The sequence below is a fragment of the Seriola lalandi genome, unplaced genomic scaffold (genome assembly GCF_002814215.2).
Source record: "Seriola lalandi dorsalis isolate HSWRI2012SDOR001 ecotype SW California unplaced genomic scaffold, Sedor1 jcf7180002054576, whole genome shotgun sequence".
Taxonomy (NCBI): Eukaryota; Metazoa; Chordata; class Actinopteri; order Carangiformes; family Carangidae; genus Seriola; species Seriola lalandi.
Genome location: NW_019525129.1, coordinates 1851228 through 1866902, shown reverse-complemented (window position 1 = coordinate 1866902; position 15675 = coordinate 1851228). Strand labels below are relative to the sequence as shown.

Below are 15675 nucleotides of genomic sequence, written 5' to 3'. Positions count from 1 at the left end.
CTCTGGGTTCTGTGCCAGATTAATTCAGTTTCTGTAGAGATAATAAGTGGAACAAAAGTGTTAGAATCAAAGTCAAGGCTAGGTGCAAAAAACTCAACACCCATGTAAGACCATGTCAGGTCATGTTAACATGACGTCTCTGCTCTGTTGTGATGTATTCGCTCTTGTGCTTCTCAGTCTGAGGGTCAAGAGGGCAGCATGCGCCACCTGACCTCAGGAAGCTGGGAAGTCTCTCAGATTCTGGCCTATGATGAGACCACCAACTCAGTGTAAGCATGAGTTACTCACACCATACAGTGCGATATATAGAACAATACCAACTCCATTATAACAAGTTAACTTTATGTTTTTCAGTTATTTCCTAAGCACAGAGGAAGGCTCAACGCAGCGGCAATTGTACAGGTACCATATCGATTTCAGTTCAATATAGAAGTAAGCCTAAAGAAAGCACCATCATTTATTAAAGGTCCATATAGTCTAAAAGTAGATGTCCGTGTGTTCTTTGATTATAAAGCAGATCTAGGTTCTATTTCAATACTGTGAAAGCTAATGCAAAGCTAAACTAATCATGTTGATCAAACAGACATTGGAGTGGTATCAATCTCCACCGAAACAAAGAAGCATATTTCAAAGAATGAGTCACTATACTATAAAAGACCCCCCAAAAAAATATTTATAAAATGTCTTCAGAGTATTTTCAGTGTTATAATGTGCTATAGTGTTGATTAATTATTAATTTGACTTTCACTTTGGAACATTTTTCCTTCGTTTTGTCTCCTGCTTGCAGGTTAGAAACAAACGTTGCAAATCCTCTGCAATCGACCTCTGTTGCACCCTGACATCTTTGTTGCTCTCCTCAAACAGGGTCTCCACTGTGGATCCATTTCAGAAAGAATGCCTCACGTGCTCCCTCTTCAAATCAAAGTGCACCTACTACGACGCCATCCTCAGCCCTAACTACCAACATGTGCTTCTCAGCTGCAGAGGTAAAAGATGTCATTTGGTTTGACACTGCAGTAACTCCTAAATGTTGAAGAACCGCATGTGTTCGCAGCCTTTTTCACATTTCTGACTGACTGACTGACTGACTGGGTGATAAAGTTACCTTATTCGCTGGCTGACTGTTGGAGTTTCCCTATTGCTCTTTCAAAATGATCTGTCATGAATAATCAGTGTTGTTAACGTAGCTCCTTTTTTTGCAACAGATTTAACACATTTTTAGACAAACCTTAGCTACTTTCTGTTGAAGAGAGTCATCATTACTGTGCCATGAGGGCAAGGCCGGGCTTTCCCTCCACAAACACACCCTGTGCTCTCTATACTGAGAGCACAGCAGCTGATGTGAATGCTTCTAACGTTCTGTCTGAGTGATCATTTTACAAGTAAATATAGCATGCAGTCTTAATGGGCTGTGCTTCAGTCACTAGGTGTGTTTCTATTAATCTGCTTAATGCCCAATTTGAAATAGCAAACTTATAAATTAATGAATTAATGAAAGACATGAAGACTGCTGGAAATACATTTTCATGTTTAATTGTAATGATATCGCGAGAGGAGAAAACCCACTTCTATTCTCATAACATCGCTCAATGGAAACACGTATTCGTGTTTTGTCAACTTTTCTTAAAAATTGCTTCTAATTTGTCCGAAACTGCAATGGAAACATGGTTGTCGTTTCATACTTGTTCCAATGTTCCGATAACAGAAACAGAAAAATATGTAAATGAGGAGCTTTATTGGGATTTTGGCTGTGATGGCACGTGGTCCAGTCGTATACTAGGTTTTCACCTAGTCTTGTTTGTTGCTTTTCCTGACTGAGTTATTTTTCCCCCCAGGTCCAGGAATACCCCAGTCTACTCTTCACAAACTAAATGATATGAACAGTAAGTATTGTGGCACTGGCAAACTTCAACCAATTTACTATTCAGACTCTTTCACTCAATTGCATCAGGTTTGTTTTTTTCATTATATTTGGGTAGAAGTTGGATTTTCTTTTTTTCAATAAGTCTTCCTTCAGTGTCTGAAAAGTGCATTAAATCGATCAACTCACTTGAGTCACTAAAATCAACCGATGTTTACTCAGGACCGTAAAAAATGGACATGAAGGTGTAATTAAGATTAAGACGTTAAGTGCTTGAAACATTTACATCAGAGGCACTCAGCAGCGTAAGGGGACCCTGCGGTAGATAAACCATCATTTTCCTCCGCCACCATCGGGCTCGCTGATTAAGAGATAGTGATTAATCCTCTCTTATCATGTTACGTCATGTTTGACCTTGATTGGTAAAATTTCAAGATAACAGTTTCTTGATGCATGTGACCGTTTTGTGTTTGGTAATTTACACACAACTCTGAGATTGTTCTGAACTAAAGTAATTCTATTGTCTTCTAACAGAGCACAAGACGTTTGAAGGGAACACAGTATTAAAACATGTACTGATGAACAGGACGATACCCAAGTGGGAAAGACGAACTGTACAAATCAACAACCTTGGTATGACATTGCAGTCACCTCTACGTGCAGAATGTTGTAATATGGTTAGCGATGGTGATTTTTTTGTTCTCTAACTCATCCTTAAGTGTTGTCTATATCATCATTACCTCAGTTATCGCCATATTTACAACAACCAACCTTGTTTTCAATGAAAGTTTAGAAACAAATGGACATGTTACAGTGAGTCATAATCAGTGGGTGGAGGAACCAATTTTAGGTTAAAATTCAGTTGTGTAACCTTTCGCATACAGCATATATTCCATCCACACAACACTCCAGGTTGCCATAGACTCTTTCCAGAATTGGTAAATTTCACTTCATTGTATTATTAGCCTTTAGTGTTTTAGCGTCAGGTATATCTGACATGTTCCAGAACATCCTCTTCCAGGCCCCATATAGTATAAAGGCAGATGTCCATGTGTTGTTTGATTATAAAGCAGGTCTAGGTTCTATATTAATACTGTGAAAGTTTCAAAGCGCTCAGCCTGTATTCAGAAACTGAGCCTTAAAATGTCAGGACTTCTGGAACCACTCTCAGCCATGCCCCCCAAGCCCCGCCCACCTGAACCCAACCTTGCAGGATTTGATCTCTGTGTTCACCTGAAATCTGCCCTTATTGGATCACTCAGAAAACAGTCAGTCAATCAAGAGAGGCTCAGAGCCTCCTCTCTTCTGATTGGCTCACACACCTGTTGTTACTAGAGCTCCAGAGAGAAGCCTGAGAGAGGAGATGTAAAACTACATTGAGATGGTTTTTGTTTCTTAAAACCACAAATATATCTTCTTATGGATCAACGGAAGTGTCAAATATGGGACCTTTAATTCTTTGTCATGCATACTTGGTTAGAAACAGTTAGGTGTAAATTGTACAGTATACAGCCAATGTAACTTCTTTCTTTATAATAATCTCCTACACACATTAGAGTAAGCGGGTTTCTAATTAAGACAGTTGTGATAATTTCCAATGTAATGATGTATGTGCCCGTGAACTGGACAAAATCAGATATGTAGATTCATGATAAACACAACTGAGTGAACAGGTGCAGAGCTTTTTGAGGTGATTATGAAACAGCCCTGGAATCCCAAATGCAATCGTATATAATTTTAATTAGAGTGGATGGCTTACCATATGGCTTCCTTTCCCTAATCTGTGTTCACTATTAGAGACAATGAGATACGTGTTTAAGGCCTTTTGTGTAGACACACAGTCAGATGGGAAACTTGTCACCAAAAGCTGAACACAAATGGAATCACAGGCTTATTTTTTTTCACATGAGCCACTGTTTTTATTTCGGGTTTATTTTGGCTGTTGAAGGGTTTTCATTGAACCTGTCAATTCATAATCATTCACAGGTCACAGTCCACATACAGTCGTGGTCAAAGGCAACTAGACATGGCAGTGTAGTGCAGTGTGACATTTTAACACTCATTTAAAAAGAATCATTTCTAAGTGATACGCTCACTTGTTCTGTGCTGACAGCGCAGCCCTGACATCTTTGATCTGCTGATACACACCAGTTAACACCTCCAACAATGATCACATGACTGGCTCTTCACCTCAACCGCTCTCACATATCACTGTGAATCACTCACACAGGTTTTTAAAGAAACTTCCAGACAGTAAGAGGCGTTGAGGGAAAACATTTGAGTCCAGGTTTCTTTGACTTTCTATTATAATAAACATGAAATTTAAAGAGATGTTGAAGTAATAGTTCTTATCTATCTAGTAACTTATCTATAGTAGTACTTATCTATAACCTGCAATAGATTCAGATTACCACACTGCCAGTCTAGAGAAGCAGTGGTGTTTAATCCTACAAAAAAAAATAACTAACATCAGTTGAAGTGCACACTTTATCTTGCTGTCAAACAGCCCTTTCCTTTGGATCTACAGTTTGTGAACCGTTGAACTACTGTATTACTACTCACAATCACAACTAAGGTGCGCACTGTATTGCTCTGCAGATCAGCTGTTTGAGTCAGATTTCAGTCAGTTCCAAAGGAAAGGGCTGTTTGACAGCAAGATAAAGTGATGAAAACGTTCAAAATAAAAGCGTACACTTCAACTTTTTTCTGTGGGCATTTTTTTTAAAACTACATTTTTCTGCTGACCCCCGCCCGCAGCAGCACATCACTAAGCCTCTGTGGCGGTGCTCCTGCTGCTTCTTCAACATGGCAGCGCGCTGATCCGAATCTACTGCAGGTAATACACTGACCATAGATAAGTACCTCACTCAACCCCACGTCAAATAACCCCAACTATCACTTTAAACCTTAATGAAGCAAAACCATTCAAACTAATGACTCAAGAAAAGCAATTAGTTGTGTCACCTCTTCCATCTTTTTTCATGACTGATGAAGCCACTGTGTTGAGCTCTTCTTCCCCATTAAAATGCACTCTGAATGTTAAACTGTGAGTTTACGATGAAAGGTTAATTGCGGACGAATGAATCAAATCCTGAAGTTCTCTTGTTGATTTGTGTTTGCAGGACTTCCTCTAGAGTTGATTGTCCCCATAGATTTGGATGAAACAAAGGCGTACCCACTTTTATTGGTTCTGTATGTAATTTCATTTGCACATTGCACATTTTCAATTTGTAGAAGCATATCTTAATCTTACTTTTTAAAGACTTATATTCTAAAATTCTCATTTAATTTGAGAGATTACAATGTAAACAGAGAGTTAGTTCATTTATTAATCACAAAGCTCTAAAGAAACGCTCAGAAAATTAAGTTCATGTACCTTTGGCGTCTTTGGCGACATCATTATTATTATTCGGCTCTTTCTCAGTGACAGCGCGCCTGGTGGTCAGGCAGTGAGCGACCGCTTCTCTCTCAGCTGGGACTCTGTCTTGGTGAGCTCAGACGGCGTCATCGTGGCTCGACTGGACGGTCGGGGCAGCGGCTTCCAGGGCCAGAGGATCCTGCACGAGGTTCATCAGAGACTGGGAAGTGTCGATGTCCAGGACCAAATCTCAGTTCTGCAGTAAGTGTTTTCGGCCTGAAAATGATCCAGTACTAGACCAGCCAAACAAATTGTGTATACAATAGCCTATTTTGTGAAGTTGCCCTAGCGCCAACCTCCGGGACTGAAAAAAGGAAGCCGAAAACTGCAGCTCCTCTTATGACCACTGGAGTCTGGCTCTAGCAGTGAGTGAGTCTCCATAGACTCCCATGTTAAACCGTCCAGTTTATCCCAGCATCTAAGTCAGAATTTACTTACTGTTTTTCAGAAACAAGAATTATAAAGGATTTGACATTCAGTCTTTACATTAGACTAATTTCTGGGGTCAGCTTGTGGTAGCTCGCTGTAGTAGCAGAGATTCAGACTGAAAACAGTGCAGGGGGCTGTTGGTGGTGATGTGTTGATTAAGGTAACAGTAAGACAATGAAATGTAATCTAGTAAGTCCAGCTGGAGGATCAGAATAATATGTAAAGTCTCATCAGATGCTAAAACACTGACCACAAGTTTGTAGTATTCATAGACAGCATAAGGACAGTTGTCATGGTGATAACTACTTTATCTTTCCTTGCAACAATCACTTGGTAAAGTTGCAGTGAGTTGAGGTCTCAGGGCCACCGTAGATATGTGGGTATGGCGACTCTAGAGTCCCCTTTGTTCGAGCAGAGCTGAGTCATGAAAATAATTCAGCGAGTGACGTCTCTATTTACACGAGTTCTAGAAAAGTCATTTGATTTCTTTGTCAGCGTGAAAGAGTAACAGCTCGAATAATGCACTCTAATATTTCAGGCACCTGGTGAGGCTGCCGTATATCGATGGCACCAGAGTTGGAGTTTATGGAAAGGTAACGTTACAGTAGCCTCTCTATCAAATAAATACATTTTGACTTGAAATTTAGACCGTTTCTTAAGCAGCAGGGATGTCTGTCTTCTCCAGGCGTACGGAGGCTTCCTGTCCTCGCTCCTGCTCCTTTCCCACAGCTCCATGTTCAAATGTGGCATCGCTGTGGCTCCTATAACAAACTGGAGACTCTATGGTAAGAATCATACAGTGATGGAATATCATACAGACTCACAATGTTAAAGTGATCTGAAGTTGTAGCTTATCCCAAGTGTACAAGTATTTAGCATTTGCTCATCAGTGACATATATTCGTTGTCAAATGTACAATATAAGACTTGTAATAGTCTTGGTCCATCTATTCATAGTGTTTAACAAACTTAAGAAGGCTAATAAACTGTATATTAATCATCAACTGGGAGTCTTTTCATGATTAAAATGTGTGTGAATTAAAACAGCAATGCTGTTCCTACTCACAATATTGTTTTCTTTGTATCTTTATAAAGGGTCAGCCTTCACTGAGAAATACTTTGGCTCTCCGGTGAAAGAGGATCACAAATACAAAGTACGACAGAATGTCAGTTGTGTCTTTGAAGGTTTTCTTAGACTCAATGTGAATGAAAACCGTCTGTATGTGTCTTTATATTAATTCAGCATTAACCGTTCGCACAGCTAGAATACATCCTCGTTCCTTTCTCTGTTTGAATTGAGAGTGAACAAAACTTAAAGCTCCATATTTTCCTCTTCTTCTGTGTTTTATTTGAAGTGTTGATCCACAAGAAGATATATTTGTGGTTTTAAGAACCAAAAATCTCAATGTAGTGTTACATCCTCTCTCTCAGGCTTCTCTCTGTAGCTCTAGTAACAACAGGTCGGTGAGCCAATCAGAAGAGAAGAGGCTCTGAGCCTCTCTCTGAAGTCCTGTAATATTGGCCAATGGGTCTGGGTGGGCGGGGCTGAGAGTGGTGACTGCTTTGTTGTGACATCACACAGTTCCAGAAGTCCTGACGGCTGGTTTTAAGGCTCAGTTTCTGAATACAGGCTGTGTGCATTTCTCTGTTACTGAGCGCTTTGATACTTTCACAATATTAATATAGAACCTGCTTTATAATCAAACAACACATGGACATCTAAAATATGGGAACTTTAACCAGTTTATCCTCCTGACCTTCTGAACAATGCTGGGAAACGAAATAGACGTGTACACACTTGTATGTGTATGTATAACAGTTTCTTACGGCATTGAACATGTGAATGAGATACAGGGGCAATGGTGAGTGTCCAAGCACGTCTGTTATTCTTTCATACAGAATAAGGAGCGTTGGCAACATGTGCAAAAAAGGCTGTATGAAGTGAAATCTTAACTGGAGAGAGCGGTGATAAATTTTGTCCTCTCAGCCATTCGTATTTCCCTCTGAAGCAGCTGTGCCAGTCACAGTGGGGCAGCTCCACCAGACAATAACAGGGTTATTACTGTCTGGACTGCGCTGAGTGGCTGGTTGAGTTTATGTTTAAGGAGAAATTGGGAGTCCAATCATGTCATTCCCCTATTAAAGCCAGTTTTGTTTTGCAACACACTGATCTGAATACATATTAACTGCTTTATGAAGTAGCTTACTGTTGTACAATAAAATAACACGTTTGTTAAAGCTATTTACATGAAATTGATGTGATACAGCAGTAGATTTGGGCCAATGTTCGATAATATCAAACATTACAATATTTTCCGCCATATGCAATGTTTTTCATAGTATCCAAAAAAAAGTTTAGGTTTTTTTTCACAGTTTTGAGTTTTGCACAGTCCAAATTGCAATTGTCTGGGCAATTACAAGGCATCATTGGAAAACTATTACCATGAAAATGATTCACACCTTTGATTAGCTTCTGGTGGAAAAAAGATGATTCTTACATACTATGTTGAAATTTAAAATGATAACTTCATTACACAAACCTGCAATTCTGTTGTAATGAACACTGATTTTCTCATCAAAAGAAAATGGCAATTTACAGTGAACAAGTATTTAGTCTGTACTTGTTGAAAGAAGCAACAAAATACAAGCTGACTAACTCAGCACCAGAAACACACTTAGTTCAGAGGCTTCTGCTCTCGGCCGACACTTTTCAGACCCAATTCCAAACAAAATACCCACAATTCACTTTGCACCTCTCCGTCCACCTTAGTGCGGTGTAAACTGCACTTACTGTACTTACTTCAGTCTAGGCCACAACTGACTGGACTTACCTTATAAATATGTATTATTTATATTATATTATTAAATATTTATTATTGTGGGACCTGATGCTGTTCAAAAATGTTATTTTCTTTTTCTAACCTAATTCTTTCTTCATTCTTACAAACATAAGATCACAAGCTCCTGAAGTGTAACTGCATTTAATTTCACTTCCTGATAATTAGCTTTAAATTAGACATCTAGATGATGATGAAACCGTTGCTGTTTCTGTGTGTGGAGGGTGATTTAACTGTTTACTGTCTCCAACAGATTTCCACTCTGCTCAGTAACATCACAGCACTGAGTCCACTGAACTTCCTTATTATCCATGGCACAGCAGATGGTGAGTATATGTAGGTGTATCATAGGGTTTATAGCCAGGCTAACCATTAACAACTCCAGTCATGATCTTTTCATCTTGAGCCTGGTGTGAAATCTTATTTTGTGACATTTAATGCTTGTTTTTGTCCCACACCTTTAAATGAAAACTATATTTAATATACAGCGGGTCCAAAAGTCTGAGACTACATTGAAAATCTGATGTTTTCATGTAAATCTGGAAATAATCAGAAAGTTTGAGGATTCAGAAACATTTAAAAACACTGTTATAAAATGAAGAAATATTTCAGATTCTGCTCCGTTTCTAGGTCAGCAATAAAATTACAGTGTTCAGCTTTTATAAATAAGACTGCACTTCGAGGTTCCCAGCACATCATTCCTCACTAAGTAATATTGTGATGGTTGTATTCAAAGCCAGATCATGCAGACCATAAGTCATCAAACCATCAGAACATCAGTACATCAAGCTGAGTTCCCTGAGAGATAGAAAAGCATCTTCACCACAGATACAGAATGTGATCTGTAAGACTGCAATCAGCAAAAGTCCTGTCAAAAGCAGACTGTTTAGTATTGGTCTCAGAAGATGGGTTGCAAGTTTCTAAACCAAGGCCAAACACTCCGGGTGGGGTAAGAAATACCAGCATTTCACAGTGGATGGATTCACTGATGAATCCAAGTTTGAGATGTATGGCAGTAACAGAAGGATGTATGTGAGGAGACGGACAGGAGAGAGAGTCAATCCCACAGTTTAACATGGTGGTGGGAATATTCATGGAGTTGGACACCTGCACTGAGTTGACTCCACCCTGACCAATGAGGAATGCCACTCCAGTCTTCAGAGACATTCTACACCCTCTGGTTTACATCACCCCAAAGCTTTATTAGAACTACTTCAAGACCACAGAAAACCAAGGAGTCCTGACTGTCATGGACTCTCCTCCATCGTCACCTGACCTCAACCTCGTTGAACATTTATAGGGACACATTAAAAGACTGAGCAAGCCGAGCAGTCTGTGACACCAGGAGAAGCTCTGTGGAATATTGGCACATCTTGTTGGGATAAAATGGGTCATCAAGTTTTGTGAATGCTATCATTAAAGCAAGAAGGGGACAAACCAAATACCAAGATATTCTGCACTCCTTCCTGGCTGAAGAAATATTAGGATTTTTCCTTGGAACTGACACTAAACATATCGAACATAATACAGTTAACTGTCAATGAAACACTGCAGAATCCTGTATTTTCCTTCCCCACTTAGCCACTGTGTTGGACTTTCAGCAAACTTAGAAAGTACATTGCACAATACACAATAACTGTCCTCAGCTTTCTGTGCATTGATTGGTTAAATGTGGTATAATGGTGGTAAAACGTATATTATTGTATTCAGAATGAAGAAGTAAGTTGTTGCTGAGTTTCTTTTTTTCTGGGAATGTTTTGGTACAGGAATTAATTGTCATTAAATTCCCAACTGTGGGAGAGTAATGGACTGAGTATCTGTTGTATCAGGCCTTTGATGAATCCATTTTAATTATCTCTTCTCTTTCAGCCACTGTTCATTTCCAACATTCTGCTGAGTTGGTCAAACTGCTGTCTGCGTCCAATGTTAACTACACTCTCCAGGTGACTGCTGCCGTTTCGTCTTAGTTACAATTCAATTCACTTCCCCAACAAGAGGAGACCTTGATTTTGTATTTATAGCTCAAACAGACAGCGTTCTAAATGGAACTAAAGGTTCCCAGCTAAGAGTTTCCTCAAAAGACCTTTTCACAAAACTGCTGACAGCAACTATGACTAAAAAAGAGAGCTCCTGAGCTAAGAAGAGGGGCAGGGTTGACCCAGTTGCTATAGATGATGTCATGTTCCATGAAAGAGCTGACTCAGAGGTCTACAGTGATTGGCTGGCAGCGAGGGGACCAGTTTCCAGATGGACTGTTGAATCTGTGAAAGTCTTTCTGGTTTGATGGAAAATTCTGCTAAAACATGATATTCTAAGCTCTTTGTCTTTCTACAGTAGCTAAGGAACCTTATTGGGCTAATTCGGTTAAGTAGGTCTCAGGACTCCTCTGAACTCCTCTAGCTTCACACTGATGTTACGCGTTAGGAGTCTTCAAGTTAGGATTGACACACCCCTTATTTTCAGGAGTTCTCATTGTTTTTCCACTCATGATCAGTTAGTAACTAGATTGAGTCTATTTTTCTCAACTTTTTGTGAATACTTTCCTTGTTGTCATCAAATCCCATGAAAAGACCAAAACCAACAATGAATGCATCCCAGTGAAAAGGACTGTGTGTATCAGAGCCTAATATAGACCCATCAAAAACTATTACAAACACCTCAGTGAGTCACATTGTTGCACTGTTCCTTCATTAGCATGAGGACATGCTCTGTTGTTTCTTTGATTCAAACTTCCATACAGTGTCCAGCCAACTCCTCCTCCAACCTCAACCATACAGGTCGTTCGCTTTCTCTGATACGATCCCCGAGTGTCTCCTGAAACAGAGCTCCTATGACAGCGGGCGTACCAGACCTTGGTTGTCAGGTTACTATAATAAACGCGACAACTGTACCGACAGTGGCATACCAGACCTTCATTGCCATGGTTACAACAATACACAGTCATGACTTGGTTAGGTTTAGGAAAAGATTGTGGTAAGTACTTCCTTAAGATTACACAATCATTGTTGTCATGGTTACAGTAATAACAACATAGTTAACTTTGTCGAATGGTCATGGATTAAAGAAACAACATAAACTGCTACTTTTACATGGGAATTGAACACCAGCCATCCACCACAGCCTCCTCCTGACGTGGACTTCGTCTCTCTTTATACTACGTCAGCACACTTTTTCCTTTACTCCTGTCATCATGACTATGACCACTAGATGTCGCCTAGCAACAAAACATAACTATGGGTCATAATAACCTGCTGCACAGACGACCAATGGGCTCATGTTTTTACAGGACAGTCTCGCCCAGCCATTGTAAACACTCACTAGCATATCTGTGACTGAAAACAGTCCTCAACAAATACACATTTTCTTCCTGTTTGAGTAACATCTACTAAAAGCTACAGTCTGTTTTAGGAAATGAGAACATTTAGGAACATTTGTATCCCTTAAAGAGCTTGGAGCTCAGAGCTACACACAGGACAGGATGTCAGAAAATACTGAGAGATGGAATCAATTATTGGTTTTGGTCATTTCATGGACAGTTGAAAAAATATAAAATATCACCAGCCTTTTCCTTTTAACTGGGATTTTATTTTGTGACTTGTGACTCTGAGGCCTCTAAAAGGGTCAAACCAGTAACAATCTGTTTCCTGTTTTCCCGCCACCCAGATTTTCCCAGATGAAGGACACAACATTGTTTCTGTCAAGAGCCGACACTACATGCTAAACTCAGTGCTCACCTTCTTCAGGCACTGCTTTAAGGAGGACGAGGTCTTTGTCCCGCAGACATCTGAGGAAGATGACTAGCCCATAGAAGCTCCTGACGGGGAGGAGAGACAGTTTTATGAGGAGTAACTGCTGTGATGAGCCAGCTATGAGAGCGCTGCTATCTGTGAAAGCACTCCAACAGCATCACTGAAAACCTTCAGACCCACAGTGTGGACGATCAGTAGCATTATATTTGGATTACAGGGTCATGCAGATGAAATTATGTAATGGAAGTTGCTGTAATATAATGCTTCAGATTCTACTTATTGTTTGTAAGATTTGTATCAGAGTGCAAATGTCAGGGTATCAAAGAAACTTGTATTTTTCCATTTTCGAGTATAGTTTTTGCTGACTACTTCTAATCTACTGTGACTATTTCTATGTACTGCAAACAAAACTTTACTTATTATTAATATTCGAGAGATCATATCACAAAACAGTTGCAGGTGCCTTTACCTCATTACAGTCGTCATTATTTTCTAACCTTAGAGCCAACACAGGTCACAGACTCACCATAGTATCTGATTAGATAATGAAGATTGAATACTGTGCAGCCCTGAGGATCACCAGAGCGTCTGCACCTTCACCAGTGGTCCACCGACTCCTCAGCTTGCCCGACTAAATAAAAAACAATAACCATATGGTGGTTTTAACCACATTCAGGGAAGGAGAACCATTATGTGAAGCTTTAGCCGTATTTGGACTGGATTTATGTCTCAAGGGGAGGTGGGGTGATTTTCACATCACCTGCCGTCTGGAGCATATGTGTGTTTTTCTCTGAATTTGCTGGTTCCCCCTGTTGCGGTCCCATGTTCTGTATTTTCCTTTTTCATCAGCTCAGTGTGAAAATGTTTTTTCTATAGTCTGACAGCCTGAAACATCCTTACGCCAATATATAGACCTGTATGATGATAGAAAAAACTTAAACCCTCAAACAGGCTGTTGTAATGTCACATACAGATAGGTACAGGTATTCTTTATACCATATATTTTGGCAACCTTAAAACTATGCTGAATTAGCTCTTAGCAGTTCTTAGTTGCAACGTCACCATGGATGTACAAACAACTCTCACTGGATGACTTTGATACTGCAGAAAAAGTAAAAACCCGATGGCAAGTTCTGAAGCATCTTTTTCCATTGATTGTTAAATGGATCACAGAAATCAGAGGTAATGATAATGATATGATCGGGAAGTGTGAGTCCCAATGAATGATATCAATATTTGAGTCTCCAATCACAGGCCGCATCCTTTGAAGGCTGCATTTAAAGACCCATTTCAAAGGTTGCTTTAAGATCGACCAAAGAAATGAATCCTTCCTTTCTCGGGCAATGAAGAATCCAATGGGTGGATTTTTCATAGCCCAACCTATCCCAAGATTCATTGCGTGCCAGTGATAAATCACTTTTCAAAAAGAGAATAAGGCAGACTCCATTGTAACAGCAGCTGAGGATAAATAGGAAATCCTCTGCAGACCACACCATCTCATTTTGGTTCTGCCTTCATGGTCTATGCCGTCTTCAGAGGCCACAACTTTGTCCTCCAAAGGATGCGGCCACTGAATTGGGACACACTTAGAACTCCAAGAAGAACTGATGTGATTTTTGTCTCAGATTCACTGCACGTAGCATCTTTGTCATGTCATTCCCGTTGGGCTTTCAATTTGTTGTTGTTGTGTCTTGTTCTTCCTTTGTCTTTTTGTGATTTAGATTTTTAGCTGTATCATTGCAGTTACCTTATTTGGGCTTACTTAAGTAACACACATGCTGGATTTACTAAAATGTGTCATATTATAGAATATTGGATTTTATAGGCATCAGAAAAAGGTATTATAAAATTTTCAGATGTCTTTTATCTATACTTTGAAGAGACTACATCTATAACTATTATATAATAGCCTAGAAAATTCATGTTAAATCCTCTTAAAGATGAATCCATTCTTTGCAATTTGTTCTTTTGAGTGTTTATGACCAGCTGGACATGTCAAATGTGTCATTTAATATCCCAAAATGTGAAAAGGGGTTTCAAATCGGGAACAAAATGGAGAAACCAAACTTGTAATAATACACCTGTTATACCACACATCATCATATCTTTCCTCGAATAACAGCAAACTGACCACAGATCATTCTCTGACCATGATCCTGTGCCGCTTACACTTCTGCACTTGCTTGATTCTGACAAAACTGCATGGTGTTTGTAAAGTTGGGATAATTTATAAGCTGAAATAAATGGTTAAACTAGACAGTCTCTCTCTTCTGTGTTGCATTGTTTGATGTGTAAAGGAGGCAGCAATAAAATGAAGAGTTGACTGCAGCCATGGCTGATAGGACGGACCAGTCTGCTGAAGCTGCACCAGTACGAGGCTCAGAGGTAGCAGCAGTGATGGATGTTATCTCAAAGTTGTTTTCGCATGGAAGCTGTTTCATATCTGCTGCGACTTTTTTGATCCAATGAAGCGCTGAGGGAATTCCCAAACATATAAGAGGTAACTGGAATATGCTTATTCGCTCTCTTTCAGAGAGTGAAGTGATGTCTGTTTAGAAAAAAATCCATGTTTGGTACAATGAAATCGAACCTGGCAGCCTCACTGTGAAAACAGGATTTAAGAACGCTGCAACAGTCACTGCGCCTGACAGTTATTTGCTCAAAGTAGTTCCAGCACCTCCCTCCCTCTGCAACCCCAAATTGGCCATTTTACATTCTGCGTCTGCACAAGTTTAACAAAACAGGTTGCAATGAAGTGCGTTTCCGCTGGTTACAGGGGCTCTCATTCTGCTCGAGGTGTAATGAAGCCTCCTCCTCCTCCAAACACTGCTGTGTCTGACTCAACAGCTCTGCATTAAGCCGCGGTAGAGTAGCACCAAATATCTGGTTTCAACATTATATCTTGAACCTAAACTGTTACTCTCAGCTTAATAAACAACATGGCAGATGGATTGTTTTGGTCCCTGGGTTTGGAGATGCTGGAAGCAGAGGGACATATGAATGCAGGAAAGACATATGGAAAATGTTGAATCAATCCTGCTGGGATGTGCAGAGGCGCAAACCAGTTCTTGGGTCCCCCAAGAGCAAAAAGGGTTCCCTGAACGCCCCTTATGTTTGTACATTTTGCAGTGACAACTATAAACACCCGTAAAGCTCCCATAAAGACACTATACAGTGCACTGCTACTGATGGGTGCTGAAGCTAGTGTCCACCTATTGCCTGCGTGTGAGTCGTTTAGGGGACACCTGTAAATTGAAGCTTTGCCAATAGTCTGCAAGTGAGGCGTTTAGGGGACTTCTGCAAATTGAAGTATCTGCATGTGAGGTGGTTAGGTGACATCTGTAAATTGTAAGTGGGGGTGTTGGGGGGGGGGGGGGGGGGG

The 15675-nt window shown here is 40.0% G+C and overlaps 1 protein-coding gene across 1 annotated transcript in view; it reads left to right on the top strand.

Moving 5' to 3' along the window:
* The window catches only part of LOC111663461 (inactive dipeptidyl peptidase 10-like), a 133150-nt gene extending 118600 nt beyond the window's left edge, over nucleotides 1-14550 (top strand). The window contains exons 14-26 of the mRNA XM_023417671.2: nucleotides 178-269; nucleotides 355-402; nucleotides 865-986; nucleotides 1836-1883; nucleotides 2396-2494; nucleotides 4984-5053; nucleotides 5286-5480; nucleotides 6247-6301; nucleotides 6394-6493; nucleotides 6803-6861; nucleotides 8798-8870; nucleotides 10414-10487; nucleotides 12208-14550. Coding sequence (XP_023273439.1) covers nucleotides 178-269; nucleotides 355-402; nucleotides 865-986; nucleotides 1836-1883; nucleotides 2396-2494; nucleotides 4984-5053; nucleotides 5286-5480; nucleotides 6247-6301; nucleotides 6394-6493; nucleotides 6803-6861; nucleotides 8798-8870; nucleotides 10414-10487; nucleotides 12208-12345 — 1173 coding nt within the window. The 3' untranslated portion in view covers nucleotides 12346-14550. The remainder of the gene's footprint in view (nucleotides 1-177; nucleotides 270-354; nucleotides 403-864; nucleotides 987-1835; nucleotides 1884-2395; nucleotides 2495-4983; nucleotides 5054-5285; nucleotides 5481-6246; nucleotides 6302-6393; nucleotides 6494-6802; nucleotides 6862-8797; nucleotides 8871-10413; nucleotides 10488-12207) is intronic.
* The last annotated feature ends 1125 nt before the right edge of the window (nucleotides 14551-15675 follow it).